We start from the raw sequence: 27,706 nt of genomic DNA on the forward strand, positions 1-27,706 counted from the left end.
TCTTGCTGCCAATTTGGCAACACCCATTCTGCTCAACAACAACAGTACATAGGAAGAATGAGATGAATCAGAATAAGTTGAAATATCATCTAGAAGATTGACCTTTATGCTATTTTTAATGTAGACCTAGGCAAGAGTGGGAGTAAGTGTTTTCTAGATGAAGTATACGCTAAGCTTTTTAAAAATGTCACCTCTAGTTTGGGATTACTGGAATAATGGGTATTACAATCGTTATTGTGTAGCTTGCTATTAAAAAAATCTGAAGAAGTTACTGGAGTTCTTTTTAAATACATTCCAGTGTATGCAAGAGATGTATTCGAAAGATGGATCACCACTGCCCATGGGTTAACAACTGTGTGGGAGAGAATAACCAGAAATACTTTGTCTTGTTTACAGTAAGTACTGCTAATAGTGTGTTTGCAATACTTGGATGCAGCCAAAATCATCTTGAAACAAATGTTGTGCTAAAACAGAAATAAAGTGCTGGAGAAACGCCACAGTTTTGGCAGCATCTGTGGAGAGAGAACTAAAGTTTCAAGTCCAGTATGACTTTTATCTGGAATTCATACTGACTCATACTAGACTCAAAACATTAACTCTGTATCCCTCTCCACAAATGCTACTAGACTCGCTGAATTTCTCTAGCCTTTTGTTTTTATTTGGGATTTTCATTATTGCAGTATTTTGCGTTACATAGACTGTGATGAGTTTGGTTTTCATATTTTTAGTTTGGTGGCGTTGTGAACTCCGTTGCATCACCTGAGCCAGACTGAACAGAATATTTAGGCAATCAAATGTGCAATGTATGTATTTTACTCCACATCTTAACTACAATGGAACATTCTGCACTGCTTGCTTCATAAGAGTGTGCAGTGAGACTACTGCTCTGTACGCTGACATGCAAGATCCCAGCAGTTCTCATTGTATTGGCTAGGGCATCTGTATACTGCAAGTCCCATCCTCTGACTAGTATGACTTCACTAGTATATAAACCAATTGGACATGCTGAGCAATTTCTCCTGGATAAAATGTAATATGTAATCACATTTCACAAGTCGAAGACTAAGAATGGGTAGGAGATTCTAACCACCCATTTGTTAACTCCAGTAGTTGTGGTTTCCAATGTAAGGAGGAAATAAATTTCTTAAATTACATCTGGGAGAACTATTAGCCAATAGTCTTAATGTAAAAAGGAAGAGGCAGTCTGGACCTAATATTTGGAAATTAATCTGGGTGAGTGGAAGACCTTGGTAAGGGAGCATTCTGGAAATAGTCACTATAAACTTTAGCCTATTATAGCAAACAACGCTAACTTTTTAAACTTTGAAAAATATTTGACATTTCTGAACACAGTGGCTATAAATAAATGCAAATAAGTACAACTGTCAACTGTGACCAACTAAATAGTTTAAATCAACAGAATTTTCTCCTTAAATAAACTACATTAATTTACTAATTCTTCATATATTCATTGTTATTTACCAATTATCTTAGCAAAATCATAAAATAGGACCGAGGTTTATGTGTGGGGGGGGGGGGGGGGGTGCAGTGGAGGAGGAAGAACAGTTTTAAACTGGGAAAAGCTACTGCTAAGATAAACATTTAACCCAAGTGGACTGGGAACAGTACTACTTGCAGAGAAGTGTCCGCAATGGGTGGCTTTCAAGAGGAAACTGTGAAGAATCCAGGGTAAACATAACCATATTCCCATAAATGGTGGGACCAGGACAATACTGGATCTACGTGGCCATAAATGTGAGAATTATTACGCCTCATTGGGGTGATGTGTTGGAAATGAGGACCTGCTATTCCAGGAGTTATCATGAAAAGTTGTTTTTTTTTAAAATGTGCACAATTTACTGTTTTTTTTAATCCAAATTGACAAAGCTCAGACCAGGTTTCAGTATTTAACAATGGTTATTTATTGCAAAGAAATAGATTCTAATTACACCAATAATTATGAATCATTGGCCTGCAGATGTAGCTCTGTTCACTAAAACTTTGATGCCCTTATAAGCTCCTATGCCGCATGAAAACACACAGGCAGGGAAGAACATGGAGGTTATGGGCGGGGGAAGGACTAGATCAATGGTTCCTGTCCACAGGATTCACTTAAATTGTCCTTTTTGACTGTTAGGATGTGTTTGTTCCTTCATTCTTGTTCTGCAGATGCTTCCACTTGCTGGAGGCATAGTGCGATTGGTTTGCAACTTATTATAGTCCCTGGCATAGTGGTTAAGAACCATCGTTTACAGCAACTACAGAGGGGGAAGTAAACTGGCTACCTTCAGGTTTAAGATGGTTTTTACTTTTGCAAAAAGTGAGTGCTTCTGCCCTCCAGAAGTCCAATGGATGCTGCCTATCTTGTTCACATCCTTTGGCTGGTCACTTACCTGGGGGCCAATTGCATAACTTGTTGGCAGGCATACAGCCTTTGTCATCAATAACAGGTCCTAGTCTGCAGACCTAGCAGCTACGTATTGGTGGCTGAACTTCTCCATACAAAACTTCTTGGCCCAAAAATGTGCAAAGAAGAATTGTATTAATGCTTGAACAAGCCACTGTGTAGAGTATCAGGTTTCTTGTTTTTAAAAAAGTGTAGTGATGCAGAGATCCTTCAACAATCCTTGCTTTTAAAACCGTCCATTTCAGTCTGCAATCAGGAACACAGAATAAAGATAGTCTCCACAAGATGAACAAAAAAAAGACGAAGGCAGATACCAGAAGCTCAATAAACCAGAGTCCAGTGAGGAGTATAAAAATGCGCACGGGGAATTTAAAAAGGAAATAAGGAAAACTGTCTGAGAAAGCATTAGCATATAAAACAAAAGAAAAGGGTTTTAAAAAAAAAAGAGTAGGTACCAAAAGGGTAATATGTGGGGGGTGGGGGGGAGGTACTGGAAGGGATTGGAACTGTCCTCCATAACTCTTTGTATTGGTCTTCACAGTGGAAAAGGGTGACATAGATATTGGACATTATTGTTTGCCTTTTTCTTTGTTTTGTGGCATCACTTGACCTAGTTTTGTACCTGCACTCTTTCCTCATGGTCATGCACTATTAACAATTTGCGTGGCATTTAACTTTTAGTTGTAATTCAAATTTAACTGAATTACTGAAAAAGTCTTGTTCTTTATTTCAGATGTACATAGCTTTGATATCACTACATGCCCTTATCATGGTTTGCTTTCACTTTCTGTATTGCTTTGAAGAAGAGTGGACAAGTAAGTATCATTCAGAAACTTCAATTCTGTTTTAGTAAATTAAATTTAACTTAATGAACACAAAGATGCCCACCAAGGATCATTTGGTAAAAAAAAAACTTTATAATTTGTGTCTTCCTACTGTGATGTAATTTTATGCTGAAATATAGGGTGTTTGTAATTGGGAAAAGAGCAAGTAAAGAACCATATTTTATATATGTCATATATACTTATGTATAGATTGATCACATGTATAAGCTGACCCCTTATTTCTGGCCAAAAATCTTGTATTTTCCATATCTTGCATATAAATCAACCCTAATATATTGCATTAAATTGCATTCGTTCATACCGGTAACACTATTCATTGCTCTTTGTTTACGATATCGCATCTCTATTCCTTCATTCATAACTCTACTTACCGCACTTAGTTTACTACAGCACATTTTGATTGATTCATTCGTTCGTTTAGACCAGTACTAAGTCTATCAGTACTTATCACGTTTTGTTCACCATACATCCAAAAGTTAATATTGTTAAAAAATGCAGCATGAATTTCAGCTCCTCAAAACTTGTACCCCTGTATTAGTTGACCCCCTAATTTCAGTTTTAAAAAGCTGTCTTCAAAATTCGACCTAAACACGATTATACACAGTATATTTTTATGACTGGCATAATGACTCATTGATTAGCATTGCTGTCTCAGGGACCAGAGTTCGATTCCTGCCTTGGATGACTGTCCATGTGAAGTTAGCATATTCTCCCTGTCTCTCCGTGGGTTTCCTCAAGATGTTCCAGTTTCCTGTCTGTCCAAAGATGTGTAGTTAGGAGGATTGGCCATGGGAAATGTGGGCTTGCATGGAAAGGATAGGGGGTTAAGTTTGGGATGCTGTTCAAATGGTCAGGGTAGACTCAATGGGCTATACAGATTCTAATAAAAAAGTTATATAGGTTGTCCCCTGCACCCTGGCATAAATTTATAATATCTGTGTAAAGCTTACACTTATGGGAGACTTAAGCTGCTTCTGATTCAGCCTTGTGTGCAGCCAAGATAGGATGATTTTCAGTTATCAGATTGGTCCAGGTTGGGGTTTTACTACATTCTGCAGACTGAAACCGCCAGTGGTGGGGTGATGCCAGTGAGGGGAAGGGAAGTAGTCTCTCATTTCATAGCTGGCAGTATCCTCTGTCTTAATTGTCATTTTTATTTTGAAATGTAAATATGGCTGTACCTTAGTGCTCAAATTAAGTATGATATATTAATTGAGACTCATCCATTCCAAAGAAAATATGTTTATGTATATATAGAAAAGTTTGATAATAGTGTAGATCTGCCCATGGATAAATCTTTAGTCTGAAGCATTAACCACCTATTCCATTTTCATTTGTTGATTCTCTTGTTTTCTGTTTTTGCAAAATATGCCGTCCTCTTTGAGACATCTGTTCGAAAGAGAATGGAGGTTGAGTGGAAATCAGGGCACCCCCTTCCCAGATCCCTTTTCTGAAGCAGCCTCAATGATTCTGATTTAACTGTATAGCCCATCTGTTGTTGCAGTTTGAGTGCCACATCTATTGTCATGCGATAGCATCCCTTTTGTCATTTAACTCTGCCTTCTACCTTATTGGCAGATGTTCTCTTTTGTTCATAGCTGCCCCATTTTGCCTGCTTTACCCTTTCCCTGCCACTCTGCTTAACATCTGTTACTTGTATAGAGGCTTCTAATTTTAATGGATGGGTCACAGAGCTGAAATGCTAATTGTCTTTCTCTCTCTGCTTACAGATACTGCCTGATCATCTGAGTATTTCCAGCAGTAACCCCTGCCCCCAGGGGTGTGGTTGTGCCATCAGGCATGCAATTGTTTGTAGTGCTCCCATTCAATGAAGATTTGTTAAACATGATCCAAAAAGCATTGTGAAATGTTAATGGTTTGGCTGTTGAACTTTCATTGTTTTTTTGTTAGAGATTGTTGGAAAAACAAGAAATTGGATGGAAATGTTTGCTTTGCTGTTTAATTTAAGAATGCTACTTCTGATTTGATGTTGTAGTATTTCTGGTTGTTTTGCCTGTTAAGGTAATTAAAATCCACTGAACAGTTTGTCCCTCTACAACAGACAGAAATGATTTTTCAAAGCAATAAAGTCTTCAGATATGTGTATTCTAAAAGTAATAACCAAATGCTACCAATACTTCATAATTCAATATTTTCCCTAACCATATAAAACTTTCATATGGTCTTTCTTAAAATGGAACTTATTTATTTTCAGTCAAGCCTGTGAATGAATGCAGATTGTATTCGCTAACCAGTATGATTGCCTATGATGTTGTGTGTCATGGGTTCTTGTGTGGCTGATGGGTCTGATACTAGGGCCACATCTCCAACCTGTTTCTGGTGGTGGAATTGGGCCTTGGCCTTGAGATTGCTTTCTCCAGTTGCTTTATCATGTTTCCCCTTGCTGACAGGGTTTCTCAAAGAAATGGCTCCCCTCATGTAGGAAGTTCCTCCAATTGGTTTCTTCTGAATGAGGGTCCCTTGTGTGTTGACATCTATGTTGCATTGCTTGAAGAAAACCTTCAGGGAGTCATTGAGAATTGTCATTCTCATTTAAGTGTCTTCCTTGAGCTGGGCAAAGATGGGCTTTAGCAGATGGCACTGCATCTGAAGCATGTGGTTGGCCTGACATGGTATATGTGGTACTTTGTGTTTGATATTAGTTTGTTCTATCTGTTTTCTTAGAATGCAGCTCATTCTCGCCACCATCCACAGTGATACTTCTCATTCTACTGTGCTTTGAGGGTCTTCTATTCCTTATTTTCACAGCCGTCATGTTTGGCACCCAAGTACATTCTATCTGCTCAGATGAAACAGTGAGTACTTAATGTTTTCACTCCATACATGTCAAAAGCATTCATTATTTATATTATTAAAGTCCCAGGAATAAGTGAAACAACCCACCCAGTCATTTGCTTATTATACATAGACTGTTATTAAAGGGCAGGCACCTAGTGAAATGCTTTCTCCTTGGAAGAGAGTGAGAGACCTGGAGTGCAGTGTGTGAGCTGAGGAAGGAAAAAGGGAATTTTAAAACAAAAACTTGCATTTGTTTGTCTAAAAGCCAGCCATGGCACTTAATACCTCTTGAAAATTCCTGCAGACACCTTGTGCGTATCAAGGTCTGTACAAGCAACAGTGAGGTAAATGGATTAATTAATCTGTTTTGCTTGGGAATGCTTCCCTGCTCTTCAAATTGTTTCCATTTGCCAATGTGAGGCTTTTTAATAATTGGAGAATTAGTCCTCTTAAGTTTCTGCATCTGCTTACAGATTCAAATCACATGGGAAGCATCAGGGTGCAACAAGCTTCCTATTGAGCCACTGTGCTTCAAAGTCCTCCCTTTTCCCATTTTCATGATGAGTATGGTTTCACCAATATTAGGATAGCTTCCTACTTTGATCAAGTGCCCATTTTTTCTTTTACATGTGAACTCTGAGAACCATCCAATGTGAGAAACGAGTATTGCAGCTGAATGTGACCCTTTTTATGGTGAGAGTGACTGGAAAGCAGCCTTTTGTTTCTTTCTCAAATCCCACCCCTGTAAGACTGGGAGAGATTCCTGGTCAGCCATGCGATGTTGGAGCCTCTAACCGTCACTTCTGACAATATCCATATTCCTAGGCTACAACAGACATGTGAAAGTACATGTTCTCTGAGCAACTCAAACCTTCTGTGAACCATTGTGCACTACCACTACCACCACCACCACTACAGTTAGCTTTCGACCAGGGAATGCAGTTAGTTTGAGACTTGCATTACTCTGTTGCGATTGTATTTATAGGTTGTAAACTTATTATAGTCAGATATGGGGTTAGAAGCATGCCTTGATGTGGGCTGCAATTTTTGTTTAAAGTTTCACTTGGTGACGATTTCAATGTTCAACAAAATGATTCTTGGTGACACCCAAGTAAATTTAAATTTGTATTTTCTCTTACTGTTGTGTTCCCAACAAATTGGCCAAACTTTAAAAATAGGTGCTGCTTCTTTCATCAGGGCTGTAGATTTGAACTCGTCACAATTGAATGCTAGCAGTAGTGATGCATATGAACTAATTAGTCAGCACCAACTTCCAAGAAAGTGATTTGTTCAGGCAGTATTCATCATTTATTTTGCTCGAAACGAATGTCAAAATCCCAGCATTCAAATCATTGTCATGAGAGATGACCCATGCAAAACAGGTGTCTGAATGGTTGCATTTTTCAGTTAGTCTTGTGGCGGAGTTTTGTTTATCAAACTGAGGGCTGTGTATGTTTACTGTGTTATAAAAATTCCCAGGCAGCAGGAAGTGTGGTCAGACCCAAGGGTGAGTTTCCTTCTTGCCATGCGCCAACCAAAATGTTCAAGATGCTGCACTGTAATTTGTAAGGGCTTTTGCCCATCAGCCCATACTGCTTTAGATCCATTGCCACTTAAATTAGAACGCGTTGTCATGTCTGTGGTCAACAGACACAGGAGTCTTTGATTCAATTGATCTAGCCAGGATTTGTATCCAGGTTCTGAAAAGGTTTGAATCTCACCCACTCCACAGCCCAGTAGCATGTTGTTTTAGTTCAATCATTTTGATTATATTCCAAGGATTTGAATAAATATCTGTTCATGAAAAATAACCACCAATAAGTCCCAATCAAAGTTGATCAATTAATTTAGGGTAACTAAGCAGATTTTTCGCAGTGACCATTTTTTTCCCCTTACTGGCCATGGGATATATCAATCTGGTTTGCAATTCCAGATTTCTGAACAAAAAGGCTCAAACGTCATGGTGAGCACTATAATAGCAAATCCATCTATCTTCTCAGTGCAACCATCTCTCTTCTAAGTGCAATGTCCTCCTTGTGCACAGTGTTTTCCATTCAAAAAAATAGTGGTGATTAGCCCAGTAATGCAAGTTAGTGGGGGTTCATTGTTTTAGAATGGGTTTAAAGCTTTGGGATTAGTTATTCTTGCAGTTTGTCTGTCTTTGAGTTGTTTGTAGATGCCAGAACTAATGTATAAATGCATGCTCACGTGTGATGGACTTTAGTTAAGCCTTTTGCCAAGTTTCCACATGTTAGACTGATTAAAGTTAGATCACATTGGATTCAGGGAGAGCTTGCTAATTGAAGATAAAATTGACTTAAGGTAGGTGACAGAGGGTGGTGATGGAGAGTTTTTCAGAATGGAGGATTGTGACCAGCTGTATTTGGAAGGGATCAGTGCTGAGTCCATTGTTGTTCGTCAGTTATGTAAAACATTTGGATGAGAATATAGGAGGCATGGTTAGTAATTGTGCAGGTGACACCAAAATAGTGTACAGTGAACAAGGTTATCTAAGATTACAAAGGGATCTTGATCAATTGGATTAATGAGCTGTGAAGTGGCAAATGGAGTTTAATTTGGATAAATACAAGCTATTGTATTTTGGTAAAATTAATAAGGGCAGGACTTATATTGTTAATGGGAGGGCCTGAGATAGTGTTGTTGAATAGAGAGATCTAAGAGTTCAGGTACATTAGTTATAAATTACACAACATCAGGTTTTAGTCCAATAGGTTTATTTGGAAGCACTAGCTTTTGAAGCACTGCTTCTTCATCAGGTACATAGTTCTTTGAAAAAGGTCACAAGTAGACAGGGTGGTTAAGGTGTTTAGCACGCTTGTCTTCATTGCTCAGACCACTGAATATTGGAGTTGGGCCATCATGTTGAAATTGTACAGCATGTTGGTGAGGCCACTTTTAAAATATGATGTACTGGTTGGCCTGCTATAGGAAGGATATTATTAAATAGGAGAGGGTGCAGAAAGATTTTCCAGGATGTTACTGGGAATGGAGTGTTTGAGTTTTAAGGATAGGCTGGGACTTTTTCTACTGGAACTTAGAAGGTTGAGGGGTGACCTTTTATATGTGCTTACAAAATCATGGGCATTGATAAGGTAAATAGTCTAGGTCTTTTCTCTAGGGTGGGAGTGTTCCAAACTGGGCATATTTTTAAGTTGAGGGGGGAAAGATTTAAAAGGGACCAGAGGGGTGGCTCATATGTGGAATGAGCTGCCAGAGGAAGTGGTAGAGCAGGTAGAGTTACAACATTTGAAAGACATTTGGACATTTCCTATTTATTAAAGGTTTAGAGGGAAATGGACCAAACACAGACAATTGGAACTAGTTTACTTTGGGAAATGTGGTTGACATGGACAAGTTGGACCGAAGGATCTGTTTCCATGCTGTTATGACTTTGATTGTAAATGTGTGCCTCGTTGAAAATCTGACCAAACTTACAGCAATGTTGACCATTTGAAATATCTCTGAACTAGCTGCCACTGTGTCATGCTGAAAGAAATTGCATATGTGCTCCTATAGGGAGATGAATGGCTAGACGATGAAAAAAGCAGGTGGGTAATGGCAACACTTGGGACAGCAGTTTGTATCCTGCACTCCATGCCCAAACACAACTGGAGAACTGTCATTGTTAGATAAGTGGTCCATGATTTTTTAGGAGGTGAATGGCCAAGTGAAAGTCAAATATTCGCACACTGCCAGTCATTTTATTTTTTATTGAGAGGTCATAGTTTTTGGATAAGGGGTAGAAGATTTAAAACAGGTGAAGAATTACTTTGCTGAGGGCGATGAATCTTTGGAACTCTGACGCAAATGGATGATGGGTATTGAGTAACTTTGAAGATCGTTTCAAGGAATTTGGGGAGCAGACAAAGTTGGGTTGAGGCTCAGATGAGATCAGCTATGATATCAAATATTTTCATCTGTCTGGGTCCGAAACTCCGTTATTCTCTCTCTGTGTTAGTGATTCTTCTCCTCTTTCTCCTCCCCTTCTCTGCTAAACCACACCCCCTCATCCCCCTTAAAACCCTCCTTTGACCAAGCATTTAATTACCTGACCAAATGTCGTCTTATTTAGTCTAGTGTAAATTTTTGTCACTTTGTTCTTTAGAAGCCTCTGGAGATGTTTTCTTTTGTTAAAGGCACCTTATAAATGCAAAGTATTGAATGTGTACCTGTTGGATATTTGATGTTGTAGTGTTATTTTGCTAAAGTGCTTTGTACTTGCTGTAGCAGTTTAATAAGACTGTGCCCAAGAATAACCGACCATTTTCATGTAGTTTTCTATATATTGTGATGTCACGTGTGCTCTAATTAGTGACTTTATTGATTTGAAATTTTCTCCTATAAAGAGGTGTGTTTAAAAATGTGGTCAACAGTTGGATTGATGGCATAGCATCTCAGTGCCCAGCTGTACTGCATCATGGTAGAACATTGGGGCACCCCCCTTATTAATTTCCCCTTGGCTAGTCAGTGGCTAAGTCCCAACTAGGCTACCTGCAGAGGCAATCCTTCTGAACAGTGGTGGGAGGAGAATTTGAAGTCTACATACATTGCTGTTCCCAGTTTCTGAAATGAGATTGACCAAAAACTGGGAAATCAATCACTTGGGCAGCCACTTACTAGAAGGCGAGATGATCACCCTTTGTAAATAGGTTGGGGGAAATTGAAAATTATATGCTTAACTACAACTATTTGGGTTTTTTAACTGATTGAAAATTTAATTGGATGTTCACTTGAGTGTCAGTGACCTTTGCTGATTGTATGTTCAGGTATTGTTTGTAGTGGGTAGAAAAGTCCTTCCCCCCCGCAATCTTACCTACGTGATTTAAGCTGTTCTATTTCTGTTTCCAGGGAATAGAGCAGTTGAAAAAGGAAGAGAGAAGATGGGCTAAAAAAACAAAATGGATGAATATGAAAGCTGTGTTCGGTCATCCATTTTCAATAGAATGGCTCAGTCCATTCGCAACTCCAGATCAAGGGAAGGTAGACCCGTACCAGTATGTGGTCTGAGTCATCCTAGGCCAGCAATCCAATTCAAACTGGTTACTTAATAACTATTTTCACAAGTACCAGTCATAACTTACTATATAAGTTATTTACAAGCGACTGTATCCTTCCTGATCCAAGTGTTTTTTTAGAAGCATGGATGATGAAAAAGGTGCACGCCATGGTTCGACTTTATTCCAGCAGTCTTTGATCCATGAAAATAATAAGACAGTAAAATGTCAAACTTCCTTTTCTCCGACACTGGGATATTGTATGATACAAGCAGGCTTCTAAAGTCTGCAGTTCGAGCTGTAAAATTGAAATAAAGGAAACTGAAGTAAATCAAGTGATTGAAAGTACTGTTAAGGATCAGGCATCCTTCTGAAACTTCAGGATATATAATAGGGTCTGGATTAATTCTTTAGACTTGATTTGCCTTTATTGATTTATACCTAAATGTTCTGTAACAATTACAGTTCTGAAGTATAAGCTGCCTTTATTAACCTGGTATTACAGTAATTATTGAGTGCTATGGGGTGTTGCTAAGGTGTGCAAATGCTAATCACAGATGAGATGAAACTGCTTGCTTAAATTTTCTGTCCCTACTTTGTAGCCTTCAAAATGCTGACTTCCTGATCTTACTCTGTCCTGTATTTGCTCTTGTGTGAATAATTTACACTCTGGTTCACTTGATCCATAGTGGGAGAGTGGTGTGCCCTGGCCTTGCCCCCTCAGTGTTGGTGGTCTTGTGCGATCCGCATTATACCAAAGAAGCAGATGACCCTCCTTGTTATTAGGAAATCACTTGGCCTTTTAAACTGACCGTTACTAAACAAATCCTGTAAAATGAAGATTGTTAATCAAGGTTGTGGAAAGAGCTTTTAATGCAATGGTGTATCCACTGATATTGGTTCACACCTGATGGCATTGCTCTTCCTCCACTTCTTTTCATGGTGTACATGTTTGTGACAAAGGATTTCATCTAATTTATGTGGTCATCCAATTTTGTGATATGACAAAATCATTGTTACGTGGACTGTCAACATGATACAATTTCTTTTGCATCTTTTAAAATTACTTTTTTCGGATGTTATTTTTTATAACTCTTGTCTGACCCATCTCCATTTTCCTTGTCCTTAGCATGTTAAGTCAACATAACAATGAATATGCTAAGAACTTTAGTTATTAATTCTTCAGGCTTGTCCATAATGTTAAACTATTATTGCTCGATGTCCTGTGTAAATTTATTCATCCCTAATATTTGCAGTTTTCAGCAGGCAGAGTAAATTCAGTCTTCCAAACACTGTAGGCAAAATGGCTTTTTTTATACACGTTCAGAAGTTACATTTAAAAGCATGACATTTTTAAAAAATCTTTTTAAAGAAAAATTCCGTCTATTACCTCATTTATTTTTAAACATTGTTGTGGATTTTTTTCAATGTTTTTCCAAGCTGTCATTTCTTTCCTTAAATTGGAACAGGAATAGGCAAATCAGTTGCTCAGGACTGTCCCATCATTAATGTACCTTACCCAACAAGAATATATAGATTTGTCTTTTTACAGCTTAAATTGAACCAGTGTCCATGATGTGCTAATGTGATGAAAACATTGCTTCTTGTCTTATCAGTCCACAAGTACAACTTAAAAAGCTCTAGTGTTCAGATCTGAGAACTGGGATTGAAGTGAAGTGATTCCTAGGGCTTGGTGTTGACTTTGTTCCTGACCAACCCTGCCAAACAGCAAGTTTTTATAGCCATCCTGTGGCAATGCTCCTATGTTCACAATCTATTCGTGCCATAAACAGAGGGCTTTATTCAGAATAGGCTAATGTTAGGGCTAGATCAAATTTTGTTCACAAGATTCTGTTTTGTGTTTTAATTATTTGCATCCCCAAATGTTTATTTTGAAGTTGTTAATTCTTGATGCATTTAGTCAAGTTTATAGACATGCATGGGTAGATACAAAATGACCACAAAAAGATTGAAATTGCATCTTTGAATCTCCATCAGCTCAATCCAATGGCTGTGTCTAAATGTATTGAAGACCTCTTCTTACTGAAACTCCAGTTAAGTGTTGGTCAGTCTCAGCTATGGTGGTTTCTGAAGCTCCCAGAATAGAAAACCGGAAAATCCTGTTTTTTTTTTGTTGAGCACTGCAATGTAGTCTGTACATTGGATAGTGTAGTGATGCACTGTAGACCCATTTTAAAAACTGTTACTTGCTGAAGGTTCTGTCAGGGCAGGTAGTACATGAACAATTGTACCCTAGCATATGTATACCTCGTAAAAGTAGTAGACTGTAGTTTGAGGACTGTTAGTATGAAGTTTTTGTTTTAAAACTGGTCAGAATTAGAGGAGTACCTCAATAAATATCATCGTTATTGTCTTTGTATATCGTGGGATTTTGAAGATATTGTCTTCTAATAAATGCAAGAAGATTTGAATTAATACACGTGCACATTTGAGTTTTTTAAAATTCAAGACCCAAGATGTTGGTTGCTTTTAAGAGTTGAGCAGTTCTAAAATTGGATTGTAATTTTGATGTGGGAATAGAACTTAACTAAACAAATTGAGCTTTTGTTTAAAAAATTTTAAAATTGCTGTGAAAAGAAGACATCTCCTGCAATGCTGGAATCCAGAAAATGAATATTCGTGTATTACTTGGTAGGCCATCAGAGGCATTACTTAAAATCAAGTCAACAAAACTCTAGGTTTTAGTCTTGCATTAAAGCTGCCAATTGAATTTGCTTTGCAGAAATAATATATAACTGATTTAAATGTTTTGTTATATAACAGCATTGCCAAAAATGCAATTAGATCATTATTTCTGACTCTTGTGACCTCTGTATATTTGGGAGAAAACGAAACTACATCTGAAGAATACATTTAACATGGGGCTTGGGATTTTTGTGTTTGTCTAATTGTTTGCTTCAGATGCAATCTGAATACTGTGTGAGTTGGGTGCTATTACTGAATAAATAAAACATTTTACAAATAATTTGTGTAGTGTTTGGCTTTAGCTGGTGTTTACTGATCTGCATGGCTAACCGTACTAAAGGAACAAAACAAAGTATCTTTGGGTTTTAGGGTTATTTCAGACACAGGAATTGAGATTAATCTGTTTGGTATAGAGTTGGGTGCAGCTGAAAATGGCAAGCTAGGAAACTAGTGAAAATCATAAAGGTTTACATTTTTCACTGAAGATTGAACAATCACCACTATGCAACTGACCTAATTAAACACCAAGTACCTTATCCTTCATTTACTCAGGATTTTTTGACTTTGGGTGAGCAGGGCTCATCGCTACACGAACTGTTGTGGCTAAACTTACTAAATGATGGGTCCAAAACGTCTCATTGTTAATAGTCAACAAGTCGTTTTTTGTCCATTATTTTCTATTGATTTAGCAATCATATTAAACACAAGCAAAATACATCCACATTAACAACACTTGCCAGCCTGGGAAATGAAAAATTGTGGATTCTGCTGTCTTCAGTTTAACCAAAATTACCTTTCACCATTCTATTCATTGTTTAGTACTTTCCTACAATCTGTTTTTAGTCACAAACTATGTTTGGAACCACCACTATTGTTCAATTGGAATTTTCCAGTATAACCAGCAGGTCTCACCTCCACAAGGTCACTCTGTTCACGACTTTTCCCTTCCTGCTTAACACTCATATTTTTTAATGTCTTTACAGGCTGATTAGATACACCTGTGGAACAGGTGGGAGTTTCAGAAACACATACCTCTTGCCTTAGAGGTAGGAACACTGCCACTGTGCTTACAAGAGCCTTTTGCTTAACCATTATAAACTTGGATGCTCCTTAGTCATGATGCAATTCTTAACAATAGCCATTGTCCAAAGGAATGCAGTTAATTCAACATTAGCTGCCTTGTTCTGGTTGACTGCAGCATTATTTTTGACACCTGTATTGAGTGTCTGTATCTGTTTACTTGCACTGCATTTGGCTTGTTAAGATAGCTATAACTTATTATTTTCAACCAATATTCCATAACCTGTTCACTCAGGCTGTATAGAGGTCTGCCTTTTAACAAAGGATTTTATTTAATAGCATGTGACCTCCATTAATACCTTCCAAGGTAAATGCCCTGTGTTTTTTTTAGGGTGAGGAAGGACGACCAGGAAATGGTTCCACAGCAATCTCAAATAGTACTCCTGGCAATGAAATGCAACTCTTGTCTGTACCATCACATCTTGGTCTAAACTTGCATTAGCTGACTTCGCAACAGTTTGCTCTTGGTGATGCTGATCTGTATGAGCCAATGCCTGAAACACAAGTTTATTACAAACTTGTGTTTCTATTTTGTTAAATTTTACTTTGCAATACAAGGACACTGACAGTTCCTTAACCACTTTGCAAGCAATTGCTTTAATGCAATTTTAATTATTATTTGCATTTGTGACTTGTTTGAACTGTTACAATATGGGGTATACTCTCCTGCTTAATTTAAACCGGCAACACTATTTATCTCATGCAGTAATCTGAAAATTCATAGGCTAAGAACTAGTTGAAATAAAAATTAACTATTTCTTAGTGTATAACAAAATAATTACGTAACAACTATTTACAACCCCTTCCTCTAACCTATCTTTTTACCTTCCCTTCTATAATACTAGTCCAATAAAACTCCCAATTACGATTTATAAAATAAAACTACTTTTTTCAAAACCAGGCAGCTTTCATGTCTTTTCTGTATTTTGGTAATCTTTTCTTGGGGATTCTGCTTCAGGTTGCTGATTGATAAAGGTACCTCCAGAGAGCGCTTTTTTTGGGCAATCTTTTCCTTGCTAGTGGCTTCACAGTTCTCCTCTTAACTTTTCAATTTTCCCTGGTCTTATACCCCCAAAGCATCAGATTGTGTCATTGGCTTTTAAGATTGTCAATGTACTAAATTCAAACTGAATTGGAGTTTGGTATTTTTCAGGATATAATTTAAACTGTTTTGCCTAATTCAAATCTGTTTTGTTGTTTCCAGGCAACCAGCTACCCTAGTAGCTGAACCACATGTTATCTAATTGAGAATACTTGGTGCTGTCACTGCTGGCTTTTTAACTCTCTTAAAGATACAGTACACCCACATCTTCATAACAGAACTATAGGTTTCTATTGAGAGCCTAGTACTAGTCAGAGTCTGGGGAGGCAACTGAGTAAATGTTCACGCAATGCTGTACAAACCTCCTTAGTATTCCTTGATCATAGGAGCAGGGTAGGCTATTCAGACTCTCAAGCCCGCTCCACTATGCTAGATTGTGGCTGATCATCTACACTATACTTATCTATTAAAATCATTAGTATCCAGAAATCTATCAACCTTTGTCTTTAATATAATGATTTGAGTTTCCACAAACATCTAGGGTAGTGCGTTCCAAAGATTCACCACCCTCGAAATGAAGAAATTCCTGCTCATCTCAGCCCTAAATGCATTCCTATCTACCCAGTTTATCTCTTCAAGAACTTTGTTCATTTAAATTGGATCATCTCACCTTCTAAACCCTAGAGAATACAAGTCCTACCTCCCCTCAAAGGACAGTCACTTCATCCTAGGAATTATCCTGGTGAACTTCTGCTTTTCTCACTCTATAGGTATGTCTTTTCTTGGTAAAGAGGCTGAATTAAGTTTTAATGTGTGATCTCACCCATGTTCTATCAAAGTGAAGCAAGACATTTTACAATAATAGTCAACATCCCAACTTGCCTTCCTAGTATCTTGCTGCATTTTAGCTTTCAGTGACTTATAAACAAGAACACCCTGATTTAACTAGCACATTCAGCAAGGTTTTAAACTTCTGATCACTATTTCAAGATCATTGCTGGAAGTGAGAACAGGACTATGTTTAGCTTTCCTGTTGTATCTTTGACTACCTAGCAAAACACATGCCTGGTAACAAAGAATGGCTGGCCATTCTAGAACTAATTCAGGATGGTGCATACCCACTCTGAGTGGAAAATTGGAGGCCAGGGAATTCGTTAAGATGCAAGTTAAGCTATGTGGACCCTCTTCACAACAAGGGTCCATTTTAGAATTTCTGGAAGTGTTTAAGATTGGAGGGAATGGCAAATCTTGCTCTCTGCTGTGAGCCATCTGCAATGTGTCACAATCTCCTACATTTCCATTGGGGTATGTTAGGAATATTCATTACTTTGGATAAGGTAAATGCTGAAGCTGACTTCATTGTTTGCTAACGGGATCAGTGGTCATTGTAAATTAATTAACCAGCGAAAACTAAAATTACATTAAATATTTCATGAAACCACATGGAATGGTACATACCTAAAATGTTACATAAGGTAAATGTGGCATAAATTTTTAAAAATGGGAGAAAGTATCTTGGACATTATTATCACCTCTCAATTTATCCGTGTTGTGGAGTCTTGTAACTTATAGTTTTCATTTTTGTAATTATATCTTAATATCTGTTAAAGATTTCTTCTTGTATCTGACTCCCTTTTTATATCAGTAGTTGCCTTATCCAGTGATTGGTTTATATAGAAAAGAAACTGCTTTAGTGGGTTTTACTGAAAGTGTAAAATTTTCACCTGTTGCAGATTTATCATCTTTTATTGTAGGGCTTTTATTATCAGCATTCTGCCCCAACAAGCCCAACTTTTCACTTTGTATCTCTAAGAGGGCACTCTATTTTAAATTGGGTCTTAAGGACAAGCAATTAGAAGCAAATCTGGCAAGTTTATTTCACTGCATTGCACCAGAGAAACTTTATGTTGCACATATTTCTTTTGTATTATGTCATCTGGGTTCATGGATAGCTGTTATTGTGGGCAGTACGTGTTGGATTGTCTTTTTCCCCATTTGGGCAAGATAGAAGTAGAAGCAGTGGGTTAAATGTTGAGACTCCCATGCATATTGTGTCTAGGTGAGTGAGGAGGAGAATGTAGAGGCTGCAATGGGATTTAGACTAATTAGGCAATTCGGCAAAAATGTGGAAAATGATGTAGCAAGTGCAGAAATAGAAAATTATCATCAGTAGCAACTGAGCAGGATCTTCATAAGAACCACAGTGGACTCAAAATGTTAACTCTGCTTCTCTCCACAGATGCTGCCAGGCCTGCTGAGTTTCTCAAGTACTTTCTTTTTTTATTTCAGATTTCCAGAATCTGCAGTATTTTACTTTTATTATTGGAAATCATCCGCTTGGGTGGAAAGAATGGAAAAACACTATCTTTTTAATGGGTGTGAGAGAAACTATTAAATATTTTTAGAGGTTTATGTATCCTGTACACAAAGCATAGACAGTTGAGGGTAATCAGATCAGCCATAATCTCATTTAATGCTGGAACAGAACTTTTGGACCAAATGACTGCCACAGGCTCCTACAATTGTGGTAAACAATTACCAAGGTAACTGACATGTTCGTCATTATTGCAAGGGGAATTTGGATATAACAGTAAGGAGCCTGACTGCAATTTTACAGGCTTTGGTCAGACTACATCTATAGTGTGTGCATATATACAAACATATGGATTAGGAGCAGTCCATTTGCTCCCAGAGCATGTACAATGCCCATTGTACAATTTTGACAACCCTACCTAAGAAAGGATATACTTAATACTGAGCATTTGCAGTGAAGGTTAACTGATGCCTGGCCTGAGAGGGCTGTTCCTGTGGTGAAGAAAGGTTGAGAAGAGTAGGAGTATATTCCCCAGAGTTTCACAGAATTAGAGCTGATCTGCTTGGAACGTACAAAATTTGTAGAGTGCTAGATGTTGAGATGCTATTTCCTCTCCTTGAGAATCTAAATATGTGTCACAGTCTTATGATAAGGGGGGCTCCCAGTTAGCATTGAAATGAGAAATATCTTCACTCAGGGTTGTGAATCTCAGGTATTCCCTAATCGGTTGCTGGATGGCTGGTTTATGATGCAGAGTGACATCGACAGCATGGGTTCATTCCTGCACCATCTGGGGTTACCTTCTCAATCTCTCCCCGAACCTGAGGCATGGTGACCCTCATGTTAAGACACTACCAGTCATCTCTCTCTAATGAGAAAGCAGCCCCATGGTCTGGTAAGACCATGCAACTTTCACTTTACCCCAGAGAGCTGTAGACGGTCAGTCTTTCAGTATGTTCAAGATTGAGACTGATAAATTTTGCAGACTAAACTAATCATGGGACATAGGGCTAGGAAGTTGAAATTGATGTCAAATTTAAACCATTATCTTATTGAATGGTAAAGGACACTTCATGAGCTGAGTGGCCTCCTAATTTCCCCATTTCCTCATCCCCAGAACTAGTAAGAGAACCTTGAGATAGTTCCTAATTTAACAGCAAATAGATTCTTCAAAAAGTCCCTAATTGGAGTGAAAGGGCATTAGAGGCCTGTTTCCATTTAAGGTTCATGCTGTTGAAGGATGTCTCAGCTGAGATCATCAATAATGATTCATTTCTGGAACTCTTCCTGCCCCCTTTAAACTCCCTTGCCTCTCCCGCAGCAATGTCCTCCTATTTTCAACCTAGGATAGCAGAAGACCTTATCATTCTCACTATAAACTCTAAAGCCATTACTTACACCACATTTCCTGACCAATTGCTCTGGACTGTAAAGCACTGGGGATCTGTTTGACTGAACTTTAAACACCATGTCTATATTGAATTACCAAAAATCACCTATTCCCATCCACTTTTTCCACATTTTTCTAGATTTGATAATTTCACTACCCTCTTCTGGCCCATCCCACAGATCCCCGTTATCCAAAGTACAGCCACATTTTTTTCTACAATCTCCTCTGTCTGGCCTTATGTCTTCCCTACCACTGCACAATGGTGGCAGATTTCTTGTCCCCATTTCTCTTTCTATCCCCCTGCTTTTCTTGCTTGAAAAGCCTCAAAAACTCACTCTGCAACAGGCCTGCAATTCTAATTCCTTACTCCTCCCACCAAGACTTGATATCCATTTCTCTGTTTACTTCTATTTGAGACAACCCTTGGGTTGTGTCATACATATTTACAACTTGTATTGGCCATCAGTGTGTAGTGCGAAGTTGTAGAAACTAATCATTTTATGCTGGAGCTGATCTTGCAAAATTATTCAAAATTCTGAAGGATAAATGCAAGGTAATCTGTTGGATATTTATGATAGTCACAAATACTACATAGGGCCAGACCCATGTAAACAATGGACTGAAAAAGAGAGCCTTATATGTATATAGAATCTTTCACAACCATAGTGTTTTTCAAAGCAATTTTGAAGCATAGTCATTGTTAAAACTTAAAACCAATTTACACCCAGTAAGTGATCACATTGAGCAGTTTTAAAATGTCCAGATTAGCTGTAATGTGACATTGACTGAGGGATAAGTCTTGACCAGGACACTGGGGCCAACTTGCTTTTCCTTCTTCAAGTTTACACCATAGAATCTTTTACATTCACCTGAGAGCAGATGGGTGTGTATTTAACATCTCATCCAAAAGTTAGCACTCTTTCAGAACACCATCTTTGTGCTATAGTCCTGGAGTTGGACTTGAAACCGCACCCATCTCACTCTGAGGCAAGAGTTTTAGGGACTGTTCTGTAGCTGAGAGGGCACTTCGAGAAGCTGATTTATGTCAACAAATTGATGGGAGAGTTAGGTGAGTTTAAAAAAATCCATCTCTTTGGCAATGTTTGGGGGAAACTATGGAATACTTCTGTGACACGTGAACCAACAGATGAATGAAGACTTTTCCAGTGCAAGTGAGGTGAAAATGTGTAATCTTTGAGATAGCAAAAGGAGCAGCCTCAGGTGAGCTGTTGATCACATTGATAAAGAAGAGGAACTACTGCATCAGTCTAACAGATTTACTGCTCATTTTTAATAATCATTAACATCAACGCAACATCTAACCATCATTTTCATAGTTTCAGTCTGTTTGAATAAATCTGTTTTTCACCTTTTTCTTCCTCTTTGACTAACTGACTTTTTTTTCTTGTCTTTTAACGCTGCAGCCTATCATGAGAGTAGTCTTGGTATCTGCACAAAACCTTTACTGATATCTGACCCTTAATAATCCAGGTATATGTTCTATGTGAAATATCCACGTGCTTCATTTAACTAAATGTTGCTTGTACTCTGGAGCTGGGTTATTCACCTTTTCCTTGATGGAATTGGAGCTTTTTGACTCTCAGCATTTAAGGTCATGCGGTATAATTGACTCCTGATGGTTTTAATGCATAGACCTATCCATGTCTCAGATATTTGAGAAAGGAATAATTATTCAGTGGACTGGAGAAATGCCCCAAGTAATAGGAATAACAAGCAAACTGGTTATTATTTTTATCAGATATTAAAGTAGGGATGCAGCTATGAACTGTATATACAAAGTATTGTAAAAGGAATCAATGTTTTATTTCACCCTAAAGTTAGAATATCATTACCACAACTTTCCTCTCATTTAAGCCATGTTAAAATAAAAATGCTCACCTGGGATATAGGCAAGGCCAGCATTTGTTGCCCATTCCTAAATGCCCTTGAACTGGGTGTCTTGCTAAGCTATTTCAAGGGCCCGAAACGTCAATTTCGAAGCTACTTGGATACTTCCTGAACTGCTGTGCTCTTCCAGCACCACTAATCCAGAATCTGGTTTCCAGCATCTACAGTCATTGTTTTTACCTTATTTCAAGGGATAGTTCACAGTCAACCTTGTTGCTGTGGATCTGAAGCCATACAGAGGCCAGACTAGTTAAGGACAGCAAATTTTCTATCCTGATAAAATAAGATAGATTTTTACAACAGTTGATGATAGTTGTCATTGTTATCATTACTGAGACTAGCTTTATAAATTTGGATTTCATTAGCTGATTTTAAACTCCTCCAATTGCCATTGTGGAATTTTAATCCAAATCTCCAGCGATTTCTAGTACAGTAATTATTTCTGTAAAGAAATTGCTCCCACTAGCATTTATGCTTATTTATGCAACTCTGCCAATTTTTCAATATAGAACTGACCTACATTAAATTAAACACTCCATGCGATTTGCAAAGTTAGTTTGCCTGAGATTGCACTTGTCTTTATTTGGTGGCCCACATCTGTGAACTTTCTTACTAAATGATATGTTTAACTTAGAGCTATGTGCATTTGTATAATAAGACACATAGGCACAATAAAATGCCTGCTGAGGAGCTTTTAAAACATTTCCAAAGGGTCTTCAGTTGAAGAAAGCATTAATAATAGGTTACCATATATTATCTTTCTGAAGGACTTTTGCTATAATTTACAATCACTATGCAATACAGAACTTGCATTTTGCTGAAAGAAAAGGCATGCTGTCACAGCTTTACATCAATAACAATTTATACCGGATGAAAGCAATCAGCACTTCTTTTCTCATGCAATATAAATTATTGCTCCAGTTGAAATTTGGCATTCCTGCAAGTGTCCTGAGAAGCCTCGAATTATGTTCTGGTGGATATATTTGACATCAAACTGATTTCACTGCAGCCATTATATTTTGTTGTCATAATTGTTTCTAGGGCATAGAGCGTCTCAAAAATGAAACACCCACCTGGGAGAAGAAATTGGGATGGGAAGGAATGAAGGCAGCGTTTGATGGAAACTTCTCCTTGGGATGGTTCAACCCTTTCTCTGGTCTTCATTGCAAGAGGAAGGGCAAAGCGGTTAATACAGATGACTTAGAAATGACTAAGGAAGATGTCACAGAAGCATTAACTGAGTAACAACACTAAGTCATTATTTAAATACTTGATAAAATCCATTTTAATGGGATGAAAGTTTTTTTTTCTCCACTTTGCTGGACAGTTTTAAAAACAAAGTTGCTTTCTGGACCACTGACAGATCGCAGTGGAGTGACCCATGTACTGACAACTAATGAGAAATGCATTGTGCATCACTGGGCATCATGCTTTAGTATTATTAGTGTTTTTATTAACATAATTTCCTGTGCTTCTGAAACAAAGCAAACATTCATGGGGTGTGGGTGAAAAGTAACTTTGGAAGCTGTTGAGTCATAAAATGCTTCAAAGTATTATAGCGTGAATTTTTAAAGTGTCATTTGGATCTGCATTTTCTACTCCTATGGCATGGAGCTTGGAGAGGACTGCCAGGCAAATAACTTCCAAGATCAACACTATCCCTCTGTAAAACAACCAGCTGTGGGCTCCTGAGCATAATAGCTCAAGCCTTGACCCTTTGCTGAATTATTAAGGCCTGTGTGCCGAAACCCCATCCAGTGTTACAGGCCCAAGCAGGACAGTCATTTTCTGAGAAATATTTTTGCAAAACTTAAATCATTGCTACTTTAGAAGTGTTCATGCCTAGTAGATAATGTATTTGTACCAACATTATGTGTGAGATTTTGTGGTTCCCCTTTATCTTATGTATAAATGGCCCCAGGAATCTAACAGTGAAACTTAAAATTTGTCCTATAATGATTGAAAGAGAAATTTGAACTATAACCTTCTGAAAGGATGACACTTTGAGATTACGTATAGTAAAAGTGCTTTTAAAATATCAATGGCTAAGGACAAAACACCATTAAACATTTTTGATAGAAAAATATTTTAAACCAAACAGAACCAAAATCTCCCATTTTGTTACATTACTCAACATCTTAAGTAGACATCTACATCTGGAACCAATCTAAAGTGTTTCATCTTTGTAACACAATTATAAAGTGGACCTTATGCGGCTTTATGTTTTGTGTAACTCAGAAGTATGTCTGCACCTTGTATAAATTAAACTTTTTTTTTTAAGAAACAATTTGGTCAGCGCATTTGTTCAGGCAAAGTTCAAGGATAAACCTTTTGGGAATCAGTGCTTGGAATTAAGATGGAATCTTACTGCATGAAATGTTAGAGAATTCCTTGAGCATATTTGTAAAGCACATACAAAGATCAAAACACTTACAGCCTTCTTTATTTCTTCACATTATGTGAGTTTGCTTCTCCAATCAAATACACTCCCACCCTCTTCTGGCCGAATCTCCTTTATAGATATTTTCTAATCAACCTGTTCAGAGATACCCTTACATACCTCTGGAACAAGTAGGTCTAGACACGGGCCTTCCTGGCTCCTCTTTATATACATTTTAATACAAACTAATTCACAATGCCTATGTGCCTTGTTAACTTTAGCTTCTAGGTATTTTGCATCCTATGAACAGAATGTAAGACTAACATGGCAAAGCACCCCAGGAGGGCCAAACAGCCTGTTTCTGCTCCTATTTCTAATGTTCCTTCGCATGGAATGTGAACCTAGAATTGTAACTCAGAATGAACACTTTCATGGAATGACTTACTTGTGCTTGTTTCGTAGACCAATATTCATATGCTGAATTAGGTAGCAAAAGACTTTCAGAGATTTACAAAGGTTTTATTGTCAATCTATAACTTAGCACAAATACAAGTTGTTGTGGTTCTGTTCGCCGAGCTGGGAATTTGTGTTGCAGACATTTCGTCCCCTGTCTAGGTGATATCCTCAGTGCTTGGGAGCCTCCTGTGAAGCGCTTCTGTGATGTTTCCTCCGGCATTTATAGTGATTTGAATCTGCTGCTTCTGGTTGTCAGTTCCAGCAGTCCGTTGCAGTGGTCGGTATATTGGGTCCAGGTCAATGTGCTTATTGATTGAATCTGTGGATGGCTGCCATGCCTCTAGGAACTCCCTGGCTGTTCTCTGTTTGGCTTGTCGTATAATAGTGGTGTTGTCCCAGTCGAACTCATGTTGCTTGTCATCTGCGTGTGTGGCTACTAAGGATAGCTGGTCGTGTTGTTTCGTGGCTAGTTGGTGTTCATGGATGCGGATCGTTAGCTGTCTTCCTGTTTGTCCTGTGTAGTGTTTTGTGCAGTCCTTGCATGGGATTTTGTACACTATATTGGTTTTGTTCATGCTGGGTATCGGGTTCTTTGTTCTGATGAGTTGTTGTCTGAGAGTGGCTGTTGGTTTGTGTGCTGTTATGAGTCCTAGTGGTCGCAGTAGTCTGGCTGTCAGTTCGGAAATGCTCCTGATGTATGGTAGTGTGGCTAGTCCTTTGGGTTGCGGCATGTCCTCGTTCCGTTGTCTTTCCCTTAGGCATCTTTTGATGAAATTGCGCGGGTATCCATTTTTGGCGAAAACATTGTAGAGGTGTTCTTCTTCCTCTTTTTGCAGTTCTGGTGTACTGCAGTGTGTTGTGGCCCTTTTGAATAGTGTCTTGATGCAACTTCTTTTGTGTGTGTGTGTGTGTGTTGGGGTGGTTCTTTCGTAGTTAGCTGGAACTGACAACCGGAAGTGGCAGATTCAAACCACTACAAATGCCGGAGGAAAGATCACAGAAGCGCTTCACAGGAGGCTCCCAAGCACTGAGGACAGAGGACGAAACGTCTGCAACCCAATTCCCAGCTCGGCAAACAGAACCACAACAACGAGCCCCCGAGCTACAAATCTTCTCACAAACTTTGAACAAATACCAGTTTCCACAACTCCCTCTAGACAGTTTTTTTTAAATCTAGAAGCCAACAGACTACTGGGGAATAACTTTGTTCTTTTGTTTTAAGACGTTTGGGCACAAAATTATTTTTTTCTTTTGTTCTGAAAATCAACAGTTTTATCACAAATAATCGAGCTGAGCCCACATGACCTAGTTATTTTAAATCAACTTGATCAGATGCGTTATTACACAACTCAGGAGCAGAAGGACTAGAACACAGGCTTTCTGGCCCAGAAGGGCATACCACTGCACCACAAGAATCCCAAGAACTCAGTTCTTTTAAAAGAAAACTCCTAATCACCCAAACAACTATTTATCAGATAACATAACACACTGCCCACCAGAGGAAGTGTCACAATAACAAAAAGAGGCAACTCTTTCCTGCAAAGGATGGTGCGTGTATGGAATGAGCTGCCCAGAAAGTGGTGGAGGCTGGTAACAACTACAACACTTAGAAGACGATGAGTACATGAACAGGAAGAGTTTAAGAGGGAAATGGGCCAAATACTGACAAATGGACTAGAGTAATTTAGGATATCTGTGACTCTATAAACCTACTCGTTTTTTCAAATTTCACCATTTGCCATAGTGGGATTTGAACCCAAGTCCCCAGAACATTAATTTGGGGTTTTGGATTACTAGTCCAGTGCCATTACTATGACACCAGCACCTCCACCTTAAGCACTCAACTTTATTTTTATTTAACCTATTTCTCTAATCAACCTGTTCAGAGATGTTATTACATACCCAGCAGACTGGTACTTGAACCCAGTCTCTTAGTCCAGGGGTAGGGACACCAACACAGCACCACAAAACGGCCCCCAAGAACTTGGCTCTTGAATAAAATATCCAATGAACAACAAATGCTTTCAAATGACTCTGGAGTTGTTCAATTTGAGCCTTAGAAAGGACCTGCATTTCTAACGCTGACAGTGCTGTCCCAGTGAAGAGAAGGCAAACTTCACTAGTTCACAAAGTCAGGGTAAACAGAAAGAGTGCTGCCTTAGTCTGCAAATCTCCTGATAGTCAATTTTGGAGCAAGATTATTTGAAAGCCCAAGACTAACAACAATGGATGGAAACTCTTCTTCAGATAAGGTCCTGTGTTCTTTCCACCTCCATCCTGAACTCTCCAAGGGGTGCACCTTGGTTTCACTCTGAAATTTCAGAGATCTTCAAGACAAATGAATGGTTTGGAATTGTGTTATAATCAGTGATGGCTCACCATTTTACAGGCTTTATTAGCTGCAAATTAAAGGTTCCATTTTCATACCGATTAAAGATGGACTAATGCACGAGATGATATTCAAACGTATGTCTCTTGGTACCAAGACTAAATATGTTTGAAATTAATGGAAAATTATGCACTCTACCTAGCACATCACATACAGGGGGAAAAAAATCCAAATCAAATTGTTTTTTTATTAGACTGTTTGAAAAGGAGAATAACAGTATTAAAGAACCAAAATCTTCTGTTTGTTAAAGATTTTATAGGAAGATAGCATTGACAATGTTTATTTTAGATTTTCAGAAAATCTTTGAAAAGATGCTGCCGACAGATTCTTTTACAAGGCTGGGTTTTATGGGATCAGTGGGAAATACTACCAACAAAAAAACCGCTGGGGAAATTTAGCAGCATCTGTGGAGAAACAGAGTTTTAGTTCCAAGGAAGAGTTATATTAGACTCGAAGTGTTAATTCTTGTCTCTCTCTCTCTGTTTGTCTCGTTTCCCCCCCCCCCCCCCCCCCATCCCCACAGATACTGTCAGACCTGCTGTTTTTCTCCAGTATTTTCTGTATTTCAGATTTCCACCATCTGCAGTATTTTGCTTCTAAATGGAAAAACATGATGTGTCCTCGTGGTTTGAGCTTCTATGGGTTCAGAACCCACAGTTCTGTCCTGCACTTTGGAGACTTTGCTAGCTTAGATTCATAGTCTTTTCTACTTGTATGTGACAGTTGATTTCCCCTTTAGCTATGAGTAATTACCGTGTGACTCTGGTTGGATTTTGCAAATCCTTCAATTTACATTTTACATACTAGAGGCTGGAAACAACTGTAATATGGAGCTTGTTCAAGGAACAGCTACTGTGTGTCCTTGATAAGTATGTACCTGTCAGGCAAGGAGAAAGTGGTGGAGCGAGTGAACTGTGGTTTACTAAAGAAGTTGAATCTCTTGTCAAGAGGAAGAAGGAGGCTTATGCAAAGATG

General features: G+C 38.3%; 1 protein-coding gene across 4 annotated transcripts in view; it reads left to right on the forward strand.

Moving 5' to 3' along the window:
- LOC140464853 (palmitoyltransferase ZDHHC3) overlaps positions 1–23,771 on the forward strand; it is a 34,656-nt gene extending 10,885 nt beyond the window's left edge. The window contains exons 4-8 of one of the 4 annotated variants that reach the window (XM_072560389.1): positions 299–395; positions 3,141–3,222; positions 5,938–6,068; positions 21,023–21,089; positions 22,548–22,641. In XM_072560389.1, the coding sequence (XP_072416490.1) occupies positions 299–395; positions 3,141–3,222; positions 5,938–6,068; positions 21,023–21,067 (355 nt within the window). In that variant the 3' untranslated portion in view covers positions 21,068–21,089; positions 22,548–22,641. Of the gene's footprint in view, positions 1–298; positions 396–3,140; positions 3,223–5,937; positions 6,069–10,920; positions 14,053–21,022; positions 21,090–22,547 lie in introns of those variants that run through there. The other 3 variants (XM_072560385.1, XM_072560388.1, XM_072560387.1) reach the window with 3 other exon arrangements.
- Positions 23,772–27,706: the final 3,935 nt, after the last annotated feature.

This window comes from Chiloscyllium punctatum, chromosome 41 (assembly GCF_047496795.1).
Source record: "Chiloscyllium punctatum isolate Juve2018m chromosome 41, sChiPun1.3, whole genome shotgun sequence".
NCBI classification, from domain to species: Eukaryota; Metazoa; Chordata; class Chondrichthyes; order Orectolobiformes; family Hemiscylliidae; genus Chiloscyllium; species Chiloscyllium punctatum.